The following is a 21692-nucleotide window of genomic DNA, read 5'->3' as shown; positions in this document are numbered from 1 at the left end:
ACCATGTCATTACTCAGTGCTTTATTTATTTATTTATTTTTTTGCGGGGCAATGGGGGTTAAGTGACCTGCCCAGGGTCACACAGCTAGTAAGTATCAAGTGTCTGAGGCCGGATTTGAACTCAGGTACTCCTGAATCCAGGGCCGGTGCTTTATCCACTGCACCACCTAGCTGCCCCCTACTCAGTGCTTTATTAACTGAACAAAATAATTCCAAAATGAAAAACATATTATTGCCATCTGTAGAAATGTGGGATAAGGTTCTTGCTAGCATGGATCTTCCAACAATGCAAAGTTCTCTGGGTGCCTTACAAACATAGCTTTTATTCTCAGCAGCATCAGACTCAAGGGCTTTGATTTGGGGTAGGGGTGGGGAGAAATTCAGGACAGATAGAATACCGGGTCTAGAGTCTAGAAGATTCATCTTCCTGAGTTCAAATCTGGCCTCAGACACTTACTAGCTGAGTGACCCTGGGCAAGTCACTTAACCCTATTTACCTCAGTTTCCTCATTTATAAAATGAACTCTCAAAAAAATGGCAAACCATTCCAGAATCTTTGCCAAGAAAACTCCAACTGGGGTCACAAAGAGTCAGAACTGAAAAACAATAGAATGTAAGCCTTAAAGTTTTATTTTCTAGACAGTTAGATGTTATAACCATGGAATCTTAGAGCTCAGAGGGAACTTTGATCATCTGTCTAATCCTTTCATTTTACAGAAAACTGAAGCCCAGACAGAGGAACTTGTCTAATATTCTACAGCTAGTGAGTGAAAGGGCCAAGCTTTGACTGCTTTCCTTTTGCTTCCACATCTAGTACCCTGTCCAGTCCTTCATAATGTTCTTCATCATGGGGCATTATTCCAGGGCTGAAATCACGTATAGGAGTGTTGGTACCTATTCTTCTCAGTGGCATAATGGATTTAGTGCTGGATTTGGGGTCAAGAAGGGTCAGGATTCAATCCTGTCTCAGACAATCACTATGTGATCCAGGACAAGCCACTTAACCTCATCTGTCCAATGAGGAATGAGAGAATCTACCTCATAGAGTTGTTATGAGGATCAAATGAGAACACAAAAAGCACTTTGCAAACCTTAAGGCCATGCTATATAGTTGGCAATTATTATTTTTATATTTTGATAGCCACCTCATTTTTCTTAATCAGTACTACAAATCTAAAGTCTCTACAACAAACTTCAAATCTCTTTATTATACTGAGACCCCTTACACCAGACATTGTCTAAAACAAGTGGGCCATCAGAGAGGGTCTGAAATTTTGTTTCAATTATGCAGGTAGAATCCATTTTAAAGAGACTAACAGGGCATCATATGGGTCAGGTACACAATGAGACACATTCCCACTATGATTGGCCTCTCTAGTCCTTCTTTCATGAGTGGGAAGGTCCCAGATGTGTCAACTGAGAAAAAAATTACTGACTCAACATCAGCCAGTGGCTTGGCACTGCTGGGAGCACTGTGAGGTACACAGAAGTGTGACGTATCATTCCTTATCTGAAGGAACTTATAAACCAGTTGGGGAGGCAAAACTAACACATGAAATGGGAAAAAAGGTTGCCCACATTCACAGATTTATAAATAATACTAATTTCTTTCTTTACATACAGAAATGCTTATGTTAAGGTCTAAGTTCATAATAAAAATTTTGAAATTAAAAATATTAAATTTAAAATTATGTGACAATAAATACATTAAGAGTTCAGATAAAAGAGGTCATGGAGAACAGAAATAGTCAAGACAGGCTTCTTAGAAGAGATGACATTGGAGTAGAGCCTTGAAGGATAGAAAGAATTTAGAAAGACAAAAGAGGGGAGAAGTGAGAAGAAAAGTGAGTAAATCTGTGGTATGGCATGTCATAGTGGCTTATTACTGTCTAGGGTGATGATTCTTCTTCCTTCTTCTTGTGGGTGGCTAAAATTGGCCTTGGGCGCCCCGAACGGGCTGCCCCTCCCCCAGCGCTACTAGTCCCCTGAAACTGCCCTGTGCACGGGACCTTGTGCACCACGCCCAGCCCACTCCCCACTCATCGAGGATAAGTAGGGAAAAACCTCACACCCTGCCCAGGTCCCTCTGCCCAGCTGGGTGTGTGTGGGGGCAGTTCGCAGGAAAACCGGTACGCCTGCCAGCTTTGGACACCTGCCCTGAGTGTCACCAGTGAATTAGCTTGGTGTGTGTGGGCAACCCCAGCCAGAGGTTTGAGGGGAAGAAGGGTTATATAGCTGGGGGTGGGGTTGGGTAGAGATGCTGGGAGGTCAGTCAGTAGTGAGAAGAAGCAGAGGATCGGAGCAGTGAAAGGAGCGGACTGAGAAAGAGGATTAAGAAGAGGCTATGGAGAGCAGGGGTGGCTGACAGTGAAAGGGAGCTACTAGAGGAGGGAGGCGTGGCTGCAGTGGCTGCAGTGGCAAGTAGTCACAGGCAAGAGACGAGAGAGGAAAAATTCTGTCCAGGGAGAAAGTTAAAACGCAGTCAGGTTGTATTATCCTACTTCTATTCTTATGTCTAAATTGGTTCTCATAAATAAATCCTGGTATTTGCTTTAATTGAAAGGGAGGCTGTTTAATCTTTTTCCTTATCAGTCTGGGAGGCAGTGGGGGAGGGAGAGCCTCCTAATTGGCTCTTCCTATATTAAATTAAAAGCAGGCAGATACCCAGCCAGGATTTCACAGATTAGGACCACCAGTTAATATAATTTTTACATGAATGGTGACCACAACAGGACTTATGGACCAGTTATAATTTTTCAGCTATAGATATAATTTTTTAGATGCTAATACAGTTATAAAATTTACAGATTAGGTAAGCAAGCTAGTTAATATTTTTTTATATTCTTCTTCCTTCTTCTTCTCCTTCACCTTCTTCTCCTTCTCCTCCTCCTTCTTCCAAAGCAGCACATTTATTGGACCAGATTCTTCTTTTAAAAAATGCAATATATTTTATTTTTCCCCCAATTACATATTAAATTGTTTCATGTGTTAGATTTGTCTCCCCAGCTAGTTTGTGCCAGAGGGTAGCAGGAAATAAGGTTGGGGCTAGATTATGGTAGGTCTTGAAAATCAGACAGCTGGTGCCAACAGTAACTTCCTTTTCTATTGTGCCTGGTCCAAATGGATCAAGATACATGAGTCTGTACTGTAGCATCTCTATATTTAAACCAGGGAATTACACAGACTTTATTAGAAGATAAGACTAAAAAAACTGAACCAACTCAACTACTGATCATGATTTTGAATGAAATTTGCATTTTATTGTGCCTAGAAAGGAAGGAAAACTTCATAAAGAAAAGGCTTTCTCAGACTGTGCCATCCCAACTTAATCTGAAAGCAGAAGAGCAAACTGGCTCTGAGGTGAGGCCTGACCTGGGGATGCTGTAGAAGTACATCAAAAGGTGGGTGAGCTCACTGCTTGAGGACTGTTCCTTTGACCAGAATGCACTTCTGGTGCACACCTGCACCACTGCCCTCCCATTACGGTCTCTGGTCCCTGTAAAAACAAAGAACCACCTTTGAGAAACCTGTGTACCAGATGACAAGGAAATGGAGAGACACAATGTTATTCTGGCCTGGATACCATTCTTGGCTTTGCATGAGATGTGGTGAACAACAACAGCAGGGAGTTAATCGGTTGGAATGTAAATACAAGTGTTTGTAAAATAGCTCCGATAACATCTAATGTGTGTGGTTTGGCTTGAGCCGAAGAGACTGGCATGCTTTAGAAGGCCCTTGTGTGGACAGGGATTTGGATGTAACTTACCAGGGATGGAAATGATTCCAGACTGAAGTAATTCTTGGTTTATTTCAAGTAACTGGTTGGGCAGCTTGTGATAAAAGTCTCCAGTGTTTGCAGACAACAGTTCGCTCTCACAGGGTGGTGATTCAGGGGACACCTTTGAAAATGTGTTGGACTCATGACTTTGGAAGCTGTTATTTGCATCTGTTATGGTTGTACTCTGGAGAACATCTGGCCAAATGAGAGAGACTTGGTTAAAAGGGAAGGTTTTTTTTTTCCCTTTTTGGTTAAAGACATTTACAATGAGCACAGGTTCAAAGACATGCCCAAGAAAGTAGAGATTTACAGATGGCTCTCTGGCCAGCTTCATACCATGCTGATGCACTGCACGTGCCACCTCCCAAAGGGCAGGTCCAGATCCTGTCTCTGACTGCTGAGAATTCATGTTACCTGACCTGACTCTGACACACCATGCTACCCTCTAGCGCCTTCATGCCTCGTCACTGCAGCTACCTGCCCTGGCTCCACTTCCAGTTCTGGGAACAGTAATCAAACCAATTTTGCCATCCTGAAAAGAATGGCAGACAATGGTCCTATGACTTTACTCACTATCTCATTTTCCAAATCAAAATATCCTTCGTTTGCCACCACTCCACTAAATGTGTTGCCTTCCCCTATTAGAACACAAACCCACTGAGGGCAGAGAATGCTTTCTTGTTTTATATATTTGTATCTCTAGTGCTCAGCACAGTTTGTGGCATGTAGTAAATGCCTAATTTTTTTTATTCATTATGACTATATGGTCCAAATCAAGTTTGCTTAATTAGATGTTCCTAAAAAGTTGGGCATAAATGAAAATTTAAAAGCATAGATTATTTTAAATGTATCAGGAAATTCGTTGCTTAAAAAAAGCCCTTCAGTAAAACATTCTGTAAAATGAAGACTATTTTTAATATGAATAATCACCCTCTAATCTATTTTTGGATTTTTATATAACTGACATTTAGCAACATATAGCACTTTGCAGTTTACAAAATATTATCACATTTGAGTGAATGTTTTCTTAAATTAAAATTTTATTTAAATTCAATAAATGATAAGTGTGGAACACTCTCCTAGATACTGGCAGCGATACAAGGATGAATTAAGATATGGTCCCTCCTCTTAAATTACTTAGGATTTTTTTTAAATTATAAAAGTATTTTATTACTTAGGATTTTTTAAGGGAGATAAAACCTTTAAACAAATGTTTGTGACACAATGAACATAACCAGCACATAACACATTCAACCAATGAACACATGCACATTTCCACAACACATTGATTTTTCCCTTGTCCTTCTTCATTCTCTAATTTACATTATACTTATCTATATATGTGTCAAGTCTCCAAGTAGATTATAAACCAAGGGGGCAATGATGATTTCATTTTTGACCTTTTATGTTTTGTAGGGTCTGAGTAAGGTCTGCTTGGAGGATCACTGAACACCATAGGGAGAAGATGGTCTTTGATTTGATTAGGGAAGAATGGGTATAATTCCAACAGTTAGAACTATATATGGTGGGGAAAGGGTGTTTCAGGTATAGGTAAATTCATGTGTGAAGCCAGGGAGCTAGGGAAATGTAGGGCATGTTTGAGGCATAATGGATAGTAGAGTCTGAGAGGAGAGAAAATGGGGTTGGAAGGAGGTATATAAGATAATGCTGGTGCCAGACTGTAGATGGCCTTGCATTCCAGGAATAAGGAAATGGACATTCTTCAAGAAGCAGTTAAGGGGGGGGGGCAGCTAGATGGCAGAGTAGATAGAACACCAGCCCTGAATTCAGGAGGACCTGAGTTCAAATATGGCCTCAGACATTTGACACGTTCTAGCTGTGTGACCCTGGGCGAGTCACTTAACCCTCATTGCCCTGCAAAAAAAAAAAAAAGAAAAAGAAAAAGAAAAAAGAAAAAAAAGAAGCAGTTAAAGGGTTTTGAGGAGAGAAGGGACTTTATCAGATCTGTGCAGAAAAATCAGTCTGGCAATGTTGTATAGTTATTAACTAGGGGTTGGGAGGAGAATAGTGAACCTGAAACTGGAGTTGGAAAGATCTAGACAATAAAGGACTGTGTTAGGGTGATGGTTGTAGGAAGGGACAGAAGAGTAACATATCAGGAAAATATATTAAAATACACTTATGCAAAATTAGAATAAATTAACTAGAAATGGAACTATGTCCAAACTATGACAAACTATATCCTATGTAACAGAGAAAGTTGTATACAGACTTTGTTATTATATGATCATAGACCTAGAGCTAGAAGTGATCTCAGAGGCATCTAATCAAACCCCTCCCCTTCCCGCCCCTCCCCCCATCTTACAGATGTGTGAAGCCAAAGGAGGTTAAAAGACTTGGCCAAGGTCACACTGCTAATAAGCACTCAGAGGAAGAATTTGAACCCAGGTCTTCTGACTTAACCCCATTTGCCTAAGTTCCTCATCTGTAAAATGAGGTAGAGAAGGAAACGGCAAACCATTACAGTATCTCTGCCAAAAAAACCCCAAACCGGGTCATGAAGAGTCAGACATGACTGAAAAACAACCAAAGAACAACAACTTCTGATTCTAGAGCCAACAATAAAATTTGCTAAGTGCCTATTTTTTACAATTTTCCTTCATTTTTTCCTTTTCTGAAGTGCCATAAAAATGACTGGCTTAAGGGCAGCTAGGTGGCACAGTGGATAAAGCACCAGCCCTGGATTCAGGAGGACCAGAGTTCAAATCCAGCGTCAGACACTTGACTAGCTGTGTGACCCTGGGCAAATTACTTAACCCCAATTGCCTCACCAAAAAACAAACAAATAAACCAAAAACTGACTGGCTTAACTGAGTCACTAATGATGCAAGGAGAGACATAAATCATCACATGAAGAATGATGTGGGTTGCAATGGTACAAAGAGCAATGGATTTGGAATGAAAGGACGTGTCCAAATGCAAAGTCTGCTACTGACCACCTGTGTGGTCTTGGGCAAGTCCATTTACTTCTCTAGACCTCATTTCCCTCATCTGTACAATGGGGGAATTAGCCTATCTGATCTGTGAGATCCTACTGGCTCTACATCCTGTAGTTCTTCTGATTATAACACTTTTCAACTAAAGCCAACTCTAGTAGGGAACCAGTCTCCACCAAGGAGTGAAAAAAGATCAAAGGTAACCATGCCAACATGCAACAGAGCATAGCTCAAGAGCCTGCCTCCCATCACTGGTGTCCTTGGGAGGAAGCACTACATGGTAGCAGCAAGCTTCTTTTAGTAGACTGACAAGGGCAGCCCTAGTCATGTGGGTCAGTTTTTCTGCTTTTGTTAAAAGTTATCCTTGGCCTCTGAGTTATTTTAGACCTGGCTCATGGGCAAGTGAATACAATGCTCACGTATTTTCCCATTCATAAGAGCTCAAAGTGGAAGGCAAGTAATTAATCTTCATCTGGGTCTCTCCCCATCTAACTCCAGTCTCTTTGTGTGATCACTTTTTGGTCCATCCCTTCAAGAAGTACACACTGGCAGGGGTAAAGGCAGGGGAAGCAGAGCTTCAGTGTGTGGGGCAGAAGCTTGTTAACAGATATTGTTCTGTACACCTATAGCATCACATGCTTTAGACATTTAGACAGTTTAGAAAGAGTAGACTGACTTATCAAAAGGTCCCCAACCTAGGGGGCGAGAAAGTTCACAATTTAATTGAGTCCTTTGTTAAGGCTAAAATTCTAGCTAGTCTGTCTAAAATATCTAATGAGTGGTTGCCAATAAATTATAAGCTTTAGCAAGAGTTAGACTTTTAAGCATTTATTAAGGAGAATAAGAATTTGGTAAAGAGAGAAAGGCCTACATTCATCTATCTATTAAAGGGAGAGCGCATTTCTAGCTCCGCTCTCTGCCAGAGTCCACAGGAAAGAGCCTGAATCAGAGTGCCAGCCTCCCCCTTCTTCCTCCCACAAGCAAACGTCACTTCCTGACGCCAAAGAAAAGACTCATGGTCTTGCCCTCAGAGACCTTCACCTCATGGTGGAACTTTTCTACAGTAAGTCTCCAGCAGGTGGCGTCACTCCAATCGTTACACCTTATAACACTCCCAAGAAGAATGTTATTCTTTACACACACACACACACACACACACACACACACACACACACACACACACACGCTTAATGTTAAGTAGACTGCAAGATACCAAAAAATGGCATTTCACTTCAGTGAGTCACATATATATCAGCATTATTCTGCTTGAGGTAATTGAAGTCTTTGGGTCAGAGATAAGTAAATAATAGATTCCCAGAATGGATTAATAAGATAATATGTTGTTGTTATTCTGTACTTTCATCCTGTCTGACTCCATTTGGGGTTTTCTGGCAAAGATACTGGGGTGGTTTGCATTCCTTTCTTCAGCTTATTTTACAGATGAGGAAACTGAGGAAAACAGGGTGACTTGTCTAGGGTCACACACTTAAATGTCTGATGCTGGATTTGAACTCAGGTCTTTATGATTCCAGGCTTGGCACTTTATCAACTGTGCCATCTCTAAATTAGCTAGCTCTAAATTAGTAGGGGGAACCCTCAAAAGTTAACTGTTTTTTCTTTTGGAATATAGCTTATGGATTGGTGTATGCCCTAAGGAAGTCAATGACAGGAAGAGAGATCCTATATATACTAAAATATCCATAGCAGAACTTTTTTGTTGTTTCAAAAAAACTGGACATGGTGCCCATCCATTGAACAATGGCTGAACAAATTATGGTTTATTAATTAATGGTATGTTATTCTGCCACAAGAAAGTATGAATGTGAGGAATTATGGATAATGTGAGAAGAAGGGCAGTATAGTATAATGGAAACAATAATGAATCTATAGTTAGAAGATCTAAGTTTAAATCCACTTGATGACCTGGGACAAGTCATTTAACTTCTCTGGGTTTCAGTTTCTTTATCTGTAAAATAATGGACTTGGAATAGATGCAGTAGGGAAGTCATGATCTGCAAATACTTGTAATATCTTCCCTAAAGAGTAGTTGTAAGGAAAGTAGGGAAAGGAAAGAGGAGGAAAGTGAAGGGAACAAGTATTTGTTAAGTACCTACTATGTGTCAGGCACTGTGCTAACTGCTTTACAAATATTATCTCATTTGGACATTTGAATGCTTTTCAAACTTCTAAATAAAGTGAGTTATTGATGTTGTTATAATAATGATGATGATGATGATTATAATTTAGCTCCAGGTTAAAAAAATAGCATAAGGATGGAATGTTAAACTCTTTAAAAGTAAAATGGAAAGATTTTCTTCTGATTGGAGAGGATCTGTTTTGAGGTTGTTTATATTTTTACTTGTGTGGTTCCTTTTTGCTTCTGCTGTGCCAAGGGATCTCTTTAATTGGACCTAATAGCCTAAAAGAGGCAACTAGGGGGCTCAATGGATAGAGCACTAGACCTGGAGTAAAGAAGACCTGAGTTCAAGTCCAGATTCTGACACTTACTAATCATATAAGTAAGTCACAACCTCTGTTTGCCTTAATCCACTATCAAAGAAAATGACAAAAGACTTACAGAAACCCCATGGACAGTAAGTCCTGTGGAGTCATGAAGAGTTGGACATGACTAAACAACAACAAAGAGCCTAAAGCACAGTGACTACATCCCCTATAATCACATAACTTTTAGATAACAGAAGGAAGCAAACAGGTGAAACTCCCAGATACTGGCAAGGTCCAAGTGGTATACATTTAGGGTGAATTAAAAAGGATAATTCTAACCAAAGTCTGAGGATAACAGCAGGTCTGGACTAAATTATATGTTAGATGACAAAGTAAAATATTGCTTAGGACCTGTCTTTAATACTTTTAAGAACTTAATTTATCATCCTGAAATATTATCTTTGTTATATTTCCAGTTATTGAAGAATCAGATATGGTAATATTATAAAATACACTATCATAAAAGAGGATGTGAACTATACAAAGAGATATGGAAAGATCTACATAAAGTGATGGAAGTGGACCAGAGCCAGAATTGTGTGTGTGAGTGTGTATATATATGTGTGTACATCAACTGAAAGTCTATGCACATATCTGTATATGTATAAATATAGATCTATGTCTATGTCCATGCCTATGTCTGTATCTATATCATCTTTGCCTCTATCTCTATTACCTATCTATCTACCTATGTATCTATCTGTCATCCGTCTGTCTATCTATCTGCTTCATACCTGTGATTTCATTAATGTTGGGGTAATCCTGAAGTGGAAAATCTTTCCAGTGATGCAGATAGTATTCAGCACTTATTATTTTAGAGAGGTGTCTGGGGTATTGAGAGGTTATATGACTTGTCCAAGGTCATGTAGTTAGTGTGTGTCAGAAAAAGGATTTGATGTGAGAAGAAGGGCAGTATAGTATAATGGAAACAACAATGAATCTATAGTTAGAAGATCTAAGTTTAAATCCACTTGATGACCTGGGACAAGTCATTTAACTTCTCTGGGTTTCAGTTTCTTTATCTGTAAAATAATGGACTTGGAATAGATGCAGTAGGGAAGTCATGATCTGCAAATACTTGTAATCTTCCCTAAAGAGTAGTTGTAAGGAAAGTAGGGAAAGGAAAGAGGAGGAAAGTGAAGGGAACAAGTATTTGTTAAGTACCTACTATGTGTCAGGCACTGTGCTAACTGCTTTACAAATATTATCTGACTCCAAGGCAGGCCTTCTAACCTCTCAGTCATTTTTTACAAAAAATATAACATGCCATGATATAACCCTACTATGTTTTCTTTAGTCATTCTCTAACCACTATTTTTTAATATAACAATTACAGTCACTGTTGCATAGTAGACACAGAAAGCTGGCCTTGGAGTCAGGAGGTCTTGGGTAGGGTCAAGTCTCACCTTTAGTACAAACTGGCTGTGTGACCAAGAATATAAATGAGTGAGTTAAGTTTAGGAAAAGAGTTACAGAACTGAAACTTATTTAGATGGATGGGAGAAGTGACACAGAATAAATATTTTTTTGGTTTTATTTGTTGTTTCTTAATTCTAAGGATAATAGATCTAGAGTTGGAAGGAACCTCATAGGAATAGTTTTGGAGGCAGAGGATCTGGGTTTAAATCTTACCTCTGACTTTTAGACCTTGGGCAAGTCACATAAACCCCCCTGTTTTTCATTTCCTCATCTGTAGTCAGTCAATAAATATTTATTAAGCACCTACTATGTGACAGGCACTATGCTAAACTCTAGGGATACAAAAAGTGGCAATAGACAGTCCCTGCCCTTAAGGAGTTCACAACTTAAAAAGCAAATAAACATGTAGAATCAAGTTCTATACAGGATTAGTAGGAAGTAAATAAGAGAGGGAAGGCAGTATAATTAAGAGGGCTTAGGGAAAGCTTCCTGTAGAAAGTGGGATTTTAGTTGGGACTTAAAGGAAGCCAGGGAGGTCAGTCATCCTCCTGAGTGGAGGAGGGAAAGTATCCCAGGCAAGGGGGACAGCCAGAGAAAAAGCCAGGAGCCAGGAGATGGAGCATCTTATTCATGAGATTGAAGAATATGTGGAAGGGTATAAAGTATAAGAACCCTGGAAAAGTAGAAGGGGCTAGATTACTAATAGCTTTGAATGCCAAACAGAGTATTTTGTATTTTATCCTGGAGGTAATAGGGAGCTACTGAAGTTTATTGAGTAGGGGGAGTGACATGGTTGGACCTGTGCTTTAAGAAAAATAGCTTTGGTGGCTGAATGGAGGCTGGATTAGAGTAGGGAGAGAATTGAGGCAGGGAGACCCACCAGCAGCCTATTGCAGTAATCCAGGCACGAGGTAATGAGCTCCTGAACCAGATTGGTGGGAGTGTCAGAGGAGAGAAGGGGGCATATTTGACAGATGTTTCAAAAATGAAATAGGCAGACCTTGGCAACAGCTTGTATATGGGGGGTGAGAGATAGTGAGGAATATAGGATGACTCCCTGGGGGTGAGTCTGAGTGACTAGAAGGATGCTGTTGCCCTCTGATGTAAGTGGGAAGATGATGGGGGAGGGTGGTTAGGAGGAAAGATAAAGAGTTTGATTTTGGACTTGTTGAATTTAAGATGTCTACTGGACGTTTAGCCCAAGATGCCTGAAAAGAAGTTGGAGATAAGCAGAGAGGTTAGAGCACGGTAGATAGATATGACAATCAACAGAATAGACATGGAAATTACATCCCTGGGAGCTGAGATCACCAATGAAGTAGTATAGAAGGAGAAGAGAAGAAGGCTCCAGGACAGAGTCAGGAGGCACACCTATGCTTAGAGGGCATGATCGGGAGGAGGGTCCAGCAAAGGATACAGAGAAGGAGCAGTCAGAGAGGTAGAAGGAAAACCAGGAGAATGGAGTGTCCTGAAAACCTAGAGAGAACAGAGTAATCAAGGAGGAGAAAGTCAACAGTGTCAAAGGCTATAGAGAGATGAAGGAGAAGGAGGATTGAGAAAAGGTCATCCATAAAATGAGGGGGGCCTACATGGCCTCTGAGGTCCTTTGCAGCTCCAGAGCCATATGATCTAGCCCAGTATTATCTACTATGAAGGACTTCTACAAAGAGGACAATCTGGCTTATCATCTCAAAACTCCAGCGTTAGCATGATTCTCATTATAACGGATGACTGAAACACAGAACTTACTTTGAGGATTTAAACTTAAGGGTTTAACAGAACCATGTCCTTTACAGTGGAGCAGACATCATTCATCCAACATTCAACCAGCATTTATTAAGTGTCTACTATGTGTCAGGAGCTATTCAAGGTTCTTGGGATACAAAATAAAGGAAAAAAAAATGAAATCGTCCCTGCCCTTCAGGAACTTACATTCTTTTTTTTTTTTTTTTAGTGAGGCAATTGGGGTTAAGTGACTTGCCCAGGGTCACACAGCTAGTAAGTGTTAAGTGTCCGAGGCCGGATTTGAAGTCAGGTACTCCTGACTCCAGGGCTGGTGCTTTATCCACTGCGCCACCTAGCTGCCCCAGGAATTTACATTCTAATGGGGGAGGGGGGGTGGTAACAGATGCACAGACAATCAAATGGAAATTATATACAAAGTCATTTTAAGAGAGAGTGTACTAGCAATGGGGAAATCTTGCTGGAGGTGACACTTGAGCTTAGCACTGAAGGAGGCTAGGAATTCTATACAGTGGTGGCAAGGAGTGAGTGCATTCCAGGAATAGGGGACGGTCTGTGCAAAGGCAAGGAGATGGGAGATGAGAGATGGAAGGTAGAATGTCACCTAAGGAAACAACAAATGGGCCAATCTGGTCAGGCTAGAAGAGCATATCTGGAGAGAAAAGAGAGACTGGAGCTAGTCTTTCAAGGATTTAAAAAGATAAACGAAGGAGTTTGTGTGTGATCTTAGAAGCTGGAGTGAACCACTGGAATTTCCCAAACAAGGTAGTGATATATACTCAGGCTTAGGCTTTGGGAGTATCCATCTGGCAGCTGTGTGTAGGAGGGAATGGAGAGGAGTCTCAGATGCTGGATGCAAAGGGTCCAAGTAAGGGAAAGTTGTAACAGTGTAGATGAGAAGTGATAAGGGGGAGAAGGGGCTGGAGGTAGGAAATACTGTGGTGGTAGGTCTGATAAAGTTTGACAAATAACTAGATAATGGGGCAACATATCCACCTGTTAGAACTCATTCCTCCTGGGAATAGCACCCATTATATGTTGAAGTAAGGATAAAGGATAGAATTAAAACATTTGACGTCAATACTTCAAAGTTTTACCAGATACAGGAATATCATTTTGGCAGCTGTGCCAAGGTTGGATTGGACAAGCTAGGGAGTTGAAGCATAGAGACCAGTTAGGAGGCTCTTAATAATCATTGAGGTGAGGGATTTGACTGAGGTGGTAGGTAGCCAAGTGAGAGGAGAAGAGGCGACAGGCATATTGTAGAAGTAGGCTTGATAAGGTTTGGCAAATGATTGACTATGTGAAGTGGGGAGAGGGAAGATTGGAGGAATGACTTCAAGATGGGAAACTGGAGTTAATGGATGGTGGTTCCATATAATAGGGAAATTCAGGAGAGGGGGAGGTGTGTGTGTGTGTGTGTGTGTGTGAGAGAGGGGGGGGGAGAGGGAGAGGGAGAGGGAGAGGGAGAGGGAGAGGGAAAGGGAGAGGGAGAGAGAGAAAGAGAGAGAGAGAGAGAGAGAGAGAGAATGAATTTTGTCCAGATGTGTTGACTTTAGGATGTGCTATTCGTTTTTGCTGATATGGTTTCCCTAGAGCTGGGACTTGGCTCTACCTCCTGGGCTTCAGTACCCTTCCCTTTGCTAATTGATTTTCTGGCCCTGAAACGTGGCTTTTCCACTTATACCATCTGCCAAATTCTTTTGGTTAGACCAATGCCTAGCCCTGTCTTCTCTGCTTTGTTCAGTCCTGCTTCCTCCCAGACCCTGACAATGATTCTATAAATGGAACGAGCGCTGGATGACTGGCTGGCATCTCAGAAAATGGGAGCTGCAATCCAGCTTTAGATCACTGATGCCTACCTATGCCCTATAACTGGTGCCTGTGGGTACTCAGGTAAGACTTTTCATCTTCGTGGTCCTTTACCATGAAGAACTCCACTATGGTGGTTCTGAGAGATAGTTCCAGGGGCCAGAGCCATCAGTTAATGCCTTATTTACACTAATAAAAAAAGAGACTCCCTGGGATAGTCTCATGACATCTTGTTTTCGTGAAGGTGCCAAGAGGACACCAAACACACAGCATTCTTCATACCAAACCAAACACCAAAACAAAGCAACGTATTATTGGTTTAAGGATCAAAAGAGCTCAAAAGCTGTCTGTGAGTCAGACCACAAAGGAACAACTGACTCAACTTGATCTGAAAACAAAGCTTTTCAACCCAGGAAACCAGCTGCGTGGCCCTGCCTGTGTTTGCCCAAGAAGCACTCCTGAGAACCACAGACTGTTTTCAGTCTGGAGTTTTCTGACCTCATCCCTGGCCTTGCAGAAGGATTCCAGGAGGACAGGTTGAGATTTTGTGTTTGTGGGGGCTTTTTGAGAGTCCATGCCCACAGCAGGAGAGTGCAGGCATTCCTCAGGCCTCGGTTCAGAGTCTTTAACAAGGGAGGCTGACCTCAACCAGCTCGATCACTCCCCCATGGCCTTCAGCCTCCATGCATTAAGCATTTTTGTTTGTCTGCTCTGACCATCTGGGGGTCTGCTTCTCTCTAGACTCCTGTGCACACCTGCTCTTATAATGCTTATCCACCAATGCCTAGCAGGAAGTATAGGTACAAGACAGAGGACAGCTAGCCTCTGCCCTTGGAACACTGATAATAACATCATTGTGGATTTCCTTGTTTATAGGGGACACTGCTCTCTGCTTATCTACTTCTTTTTGCCTGTCCTGAATCTGCCTGCTACCTAGGTCAGACTCTGGTTCCTTGTTTGAGCAGTACTTTGGTTTGGAGTCCATGACATTGACCTTGGCCTGGTTCCTCAGGCTCTGCTTACTGTCTCTCTTCCTTTCCTGCTGCTGGTATCCTTGGACATTGGGCACATCCTCTTCAATAGCACTCTTAGTACTGGCACACTTCTCTGCTGCTTACTGACTTCCTGGCCTTGATCCTGTGGGTACAAGTCTAGACTCCAGGTCTTGACCTGTCCTGCTTGGCAAATAGCCATGACCTGGAGTTGAGAGCCTGAACAGATACACCTTTTCACACATAATCAAATTGACTTAGGTGTATAAATTTCATTCAGTTACTTATTTCCCTCATTGGAATTGTGAATTTACTGAGCTCATTAGGAAGCAATTCATCACAAGTAAGGTGACTGGTATGAAGAGAAAAGGATGAGGTGTGAATCTTATAGTGTATTGGTACTTGGTACTCACACATAAAAGGAAATGGTTTAAAAATAGATCATTCTGCAACTAAAAAACAAACAACCCTCCCCCCCATTTGTTATGATTAACAATACCTGAATCTGTTTAATACCCATTAATGCATTACAGGATTTCAAATCAGTTTCCACTTCAAATTATGCTCAAATTCTGTTTAAGAGGGATTTTAACCAGATACACATCATTTGTAGCATACTTACATGCTAAGAAAGATTCTTTTGCAATTACTTTTAAAACCAGTTTGAACCATACAAGAAAATCTCATTTCTGTCTAGGCACTCTTCATTTTTGACCATTAATGGCATTATTGCCCATTTTGATCAACAATGCCTTTCATTTAGGTAGTGGTTTTAAAAAAATACTTTCACATGCATTATCACATTTGTCAAATAAATGGTTGCCAAACTTCCAGGTGATAAAAAGCTAGAAGGTGGGGGCGGTGAGGTGGCGCAGTGGATAAAGCACTGGCCCTGGATTCAGGAGTTGCTGAGTTCAAATCCGGTCTCAGACACTTGACACTTACTGGCTGTGTGACCCTGGGCAAGTCACTTAACCCCCATCGCCCCCGCAAAAAAAAAAAATAAAAGCTAGAAGGTATAGAATCAGGATTCCCAAAAGATCTTGATGGTCTAGAGCTATGGGCATAATAAAATAAAAGGAAATTCAACAGGGATAAATGTAAAATTCAACAGGTGAATTAAAAAATCACCTTCCCAAGCACAAGATTGGGTGAGTGGATGGAGTCCACGGCTAGGCAACAATTCTGGTGAAAGATCTGGGGTTTTTAGTAGACCACAAGCTCAATTAGTCAGCTGCATGATCTGATAGTTAAAAGAGCTAAAGGCAAGTAGGGTATAATGGATATAGCACTATACCGGAAATAGGAACACCTAGGTTCAAATCCTGTATCTGAGACTTACTGTGTGATCATGACAGTCATCACCTGTAAAGGGGGGATGATAAATTGCATTATTTTACTACCTCACAGGGTTATTGTGAGATTCAAATGAGATAACATATGTAAAGAGCTTTATTATTAATATGCTGAGAAGCAAAGTGTCTGGAATGAGGGGGGGAATGGTTCCACAACATTTTGCTCTGATCAAACCACTTCTGGGGTACCATATACAGTTCTAGGCACTGTTATGGGCAAAACACAGACAAGACAAAGTTCATCTGGAAGATGGCAACCAGGATACTGAGAAAATGGAAGGGCATGCCATCTGAGGACTAAATGGACAAAATGGGAGAGGACTTAGGGGAAACATTGTTTTCTTCAATATTTGAAGGATTGTGAAGAGCAAAGATTAGACATTCTACTTGGCCCCAGAAGGCAGAAATGGGAGCAATGTGAAAAAGCTATAGAGAAGTACATTTAGGCTAAACATAAGGTTAATTTCCCAATAATTAAAGCTGTCCAAAAGTATAACAGGCTGCCTTGGAAAGCAGAGGGTTCCCCTTTACTGTACATCATGGAGCAGTAACTGAGGGATCAATGATTGGTTCTGTAGAAGAAGCTAATCTTACACACTTTGGGAAAGGATTCTTAACCTTTTATGTATCATGGACCGCTTTGGTAGTTTGATGAAGTCTATGAATTTCTTCTCAAAATAATGTTTTTAAAAGCATCAAATAAAACACATGGGATTACAGAGGAAAACAATCATTTTGAAATAGAGTTATCAAAATATTAAAAAAAAGTTCATGGACCACAGGTTAAGAACCTCTAATCAGGGATTAGGCTAGAGGACCATGAGGGTCTTTTCTAACTTAGAGTCAAAAACCCTGTGCAGTGTGAATGGTATTGTCCCTCTGTTATAGATGAGGCAACAGAGATCTCTTAAGGAGGCAGAAATTAACGTTTTGCCCAGGGTCACACTGCTATTAAGTGTTGGACCCTATGCACCAAATTAATTCTGAATAATAAACTAGATTAATAAAATCCAATGCTAAAAAATGAAGATTTTATGAATATAATAGAATTTGATTGTGCTGTAAGAAATGATGAGCAGGCGGATTTCAGAGAAACCTGGAAGGACTTGCATGAACTGATGCTAAGTGAGATGAGCAGAACCAGGAGAACATTGTACAAAGTATGAACAACATTATGTGTTGATCAACTGTGAAAGACTTGATTCTTCTCAGCAACAGAATGGTATACAAGATAGTTCCAAAGGACTCATGATAGAAAAGGCTCTCCAAATCCAGAAAAAAAGAACTGTGGAATATGGATGCAGATTGAACCATATTATTTCTTTTGTTTTTGGTGCTGTTTTTCTTTTTTGAGGTTTTTCCTTTTTGCTCTGATTCTTCTCTTATAACATGACTAATGCAGAAATATTTTTAATATTATTGTACATATATAACCTATATCAGATTACCTGCTGTCTTGAGGGGGGAGGGAGGAGAGGGAGGGGAAAAATTTGAAACTAGAAATCTTATAAAAAACAAATGTTGAAAACTATCTCTATATGTAACTGGAAAATAACAAAATACTTTCATAATTTAAAAAATAAAATTAAATAATTTTTTTTAAATGAAGATTTGCCACCATAAGCACATTCCAAAGAATATACCACAGGCTGTTAAGGTTATTTTAAATGAAGAGTTTAAAAATATATTTTGAGCAATTTCTATATTGTTGGATCAAGTGTGACATTTTTCAGGGTGACTCCTTTGAAGGGTTCAACAGTGGTTTCACTGAATAAGTTGTGATATGTTTATTAAAGAACCAACTCCACCCCCCCCACTTTAGAGTGATACCAGGGGGCACAGGATTACAGACCTAGAGCTAAGGAGGAGCCAGTCCCTTCATTTTACAGACAAGGATATTGAGGCCCACAGAAGTGAAATGATTTGCTGAAGGTCACACAGGAACTAAGAATCAGTGGTAGGATTTGAAACTTGGTCTTTTATAAACATGTTTGTTTTTGGTGAGGCAATTGGGGTTACGTGACTTATTCAGGGTCACACAGATAGTGTCAAGTGTCTGAGGCCAGATTTGAACTCAGGTCCTCTTGACTCCAGGGTCAGTGCTCTATCCACTGATAAACATGATTTATTGATTTACTCATTCATTCATTTATTTATCTATTTCTTTACTTCTTTATTTCTTTTTTGCGGGGCAGTGGGGGTTGAGTGACTTGCCCAGGGTCACACAGCTAGTAAGTGTCAAGTGTCTGAGGCCGGATTTGAATTCTGGTCCTCCTGAATCCAGATTTTTAAAACAATTTTTTTAGGTTTAACAACCCAAACATTCCTTAATTTGCCCAGTCTACAAGCATTTCTTAAATACTTACTAGTGTCCAGGCACTGTGCTAACATATTTATGTTTTCACAGCAATGAAAAAAGATGATAGCAATCACAGGGATAGATAGTGGCAGATTGGAACGAATCTTCTCTTAAGAAAACACTGATGTGAGCTTTTGAAATGACAAGCAGCCAGAGCCAGAGTCCAATTGTGCCTTCCATATAGAAGTCATTTGATCCTTGTTTTTTGAATGAATGAATTGGATCTGAGTATGCCTTGGTAACATTGCTGGAATTAGAGGCCAAATGGCATTCTTGACCTGGTCATGCAGCTTTGGGATAACGTCCTACCATAAAAGTCCACTGGTTAACAGCCTGACCACCTAAGCATAAGATGGTTTACATATTAGGACCTGAGTTTTTCAGAAAGTCACATTTTCCCCCCAGACTTTTGATTGCTTTGATGCTACAAGGAAATGCAGCATTAGGGATCACTGTTACTAGCCTTCTACACAACTGCATACTTGCAAGTGAAGAGGAAAAGGGCATTTTCTGATTCATAATATTCTTTTAAAACTCACAACAATTAATTAATTGATAATTAATTCACATTAATGCACAATATTTTGCATTTCAGATTAGAAAGGGAGGAAAAGGGAACAAAGATCTCATTTATCTATGGTCTACAAATAATATATTGAAGATCCACAATTATATGAATATTGGTCTTCTTTCTACTTTTTGCACATTGTAATTATCAACCTCTTTCCAAAACACACACACACATATACATATCCCCCCATATTCATTCGTCTCCTCTCCCCCACCCCATGGGTTTTATGAGTTGCTATTTGTCTGAGACTGAAATATTCTTCAAAGGTGATAAATTTTCTTATGGTCAAATCTCATGGGTTTCATGAGCTGCTATGGCTGAAAATGTTCTCCCTGGGGGCCAAATCTCTGGCAACAAGTCTCTTTGAATCTGGTTAGACCAGTATCAGATAACAGATAGATATATTTATATGTATATAGGCTACTTTGGCCTATATTCTAGCTTAGAAGGGTTTTGGAAGGTAAGAGTTTGCCCTCTGCTGGTATAGTCTTTGAGAACCCAGGATTACTTCCACACCATGATAGGGTTCCAGAGTAGAACTTTGATAGAGAAAATGATGATAGCAGCTTACATTTGTACAGTACTTTATAGTTTACATATAAACTAGAGATAGCTAGATTGTGCAGTGGAATGGTGCCAGGCATGGAGTCAGGAAGACTCATCTTCTTGAATTCAAATCTTATCTCAGACACTTAATAGCTCTGTGACCCTGGGCAATTCATTTAATCTTCTTTGCCTCTATCATCTATAAAATGAGCTGGAGAAGGAAATGGCAAATCACTCTAGTACTTCTGTCAAGAAAACCCCAAATGAGGTTACAAAGAGTTGGATATGACTGAAACAACTGAACAATAATTACAGCTTACATTACCATGTTTGATTTCCACAACAACCCTATGAGTTAAGATGTTCAGCTGTCAGCCCCATTTTGCAGGTGAGGAAAACTACAGAGGTCAAATGAGTTTCCCAAGATCATACAGCTAGTGAGTGCCTGAGATGGGCCTATGAATATGGGAGCAACAAGCTTTGAGTTCAGCACCAGCATCCTTCACATTATACCACATTGCTTCCCATAAAGAAAGTGAGGACAAGAGGTAGAGTAGAATGGAGTCCCATCATAAAACAATTAAACATTTCCCATGGGTGAAAAAAAAAGGATCAGGTTTAAAATCAGGATTACCAAAACAGGATTGCCAATTGTAGTGTGTCAACTACTGATAATAGTCAGTGTTGTGTGCTGACCCAGATAAAAAATATATTACTTAGTTAATTAAGTTTTCTTGGCATCATGATATGCATGAAGCAATAGACAGCTTTACTAATAGAGCTATAGAGGATTTGAAATGTTGAGGCAACTACGAGTTGTTTGAGCTTTGTGTTTTTTTCTTGTGCCACTGGTATTACCCAATACAACCATTCCAAGCCAGCATGGATCAAACTCTGAATGTGGCCAATTGATTAAGCTTTTGAAATGGCCAAGACTTCCAGCCATACCACTGCATGTTCTGGTGACATTGGTAATCACTCAGTGGCTTGGCTACTGGATCTACTAACTTACATCACCAGCAGGTCTGAAGAAATAATTTCAAGAAATAGTTCATGTAGGTATAAATGAAGGAAAAGGATATCTGTATAATGTCCCAATCCAAAACCAAACTCTATCTTTAGTCATAGACTTCACATGTAGCACCAGGCAAGCAACTAATAGTGTTATTATTGGTTAAAGGGAATGAAGCAAAAGAGTATGGCTAGCTAATTGCAACTGGTCACCACAAATAATAACCACAGTAATAGTAATAATTTTTCTGGTGATTTTTTTTTTCTTTTCTTTCTTTTCTTTTTTTTGGTGAGGCAATTGGGGTTAAGTGACTTGCCCAGGGTCACACAGCTAGTAAGTGTTAAGTGTCTGAGGCCAGATTTGAACTCAGGTACTCCTGAATCCAGGGCTGGTGCTTTATCTACTGTGCCATCTAGCTGCCCCCTCCTTTTTTTTTTGTACTGAGCTTGTGACTATATTACCATGGTGAATTCCCAGTGAGGAACTTCCTTTAGCAATGCAGACTACTACCTTCTCTGCAACCTATATTCTTAAAACATTGCCTGGGGACAATGAGAAGTCAAGTGTCTTGACAAAAATCACACCTCTAGTTGGAGATGAGATTGGTGCCCTGATCTTTCTAATTTCAAGACCTGTTCACTAT

General features: G+C 40.2%; 1 protein-coding gene across 1 annotated transcript in view; it reads right to left on the bottom strand.

Annotated features, from left to right (window-relative positions):
- PLEKHG4B (pleckstrin homology and RhoGEF domain containing G4B) overlaps window positions 1-21692 on the bottom strand; it is a 220467-nt gene that overhangs the window by 86662 nt on the left and 112113 nt on the right. The window contains exons 4-5 of the mRNA XM_043979602.1: window positions 3767-3973; window positions 3373-3496 (exon numbers count right to left, since the gene is read on the bottom strand). Of these exons, the coding sequence (XP_043835537.1) occupies window positions 3373-3496; window positions 3767-3973 (331 nt within the window). The remainder of the gene's footprint in view (window positions 1-3372; window positions 3497-3766; window positions 3974-21692) is intronic.

The sequence above is a fragment of the Dromiciops gliroides genome, chromosome 1, assembly GCF_019393635.1.
Source record: "Dromiciops gliroides isolate mDroGli1 chromosome 1, mDroGli1.pri, whole genome shotgun sequence".
NCBI classification, from domain to species: domain Eukaryota; kingdom Metazoa; phylum Chordata; class Mammalia; order Microbiotheria; family Microbiotheriidae; genus Dromiciops; species Dromiciops gliroides.
Note: the sequence above shows the minus strand (reverse complement) of the source record. Positions and strands in the feature narration are given on the sequence as shown.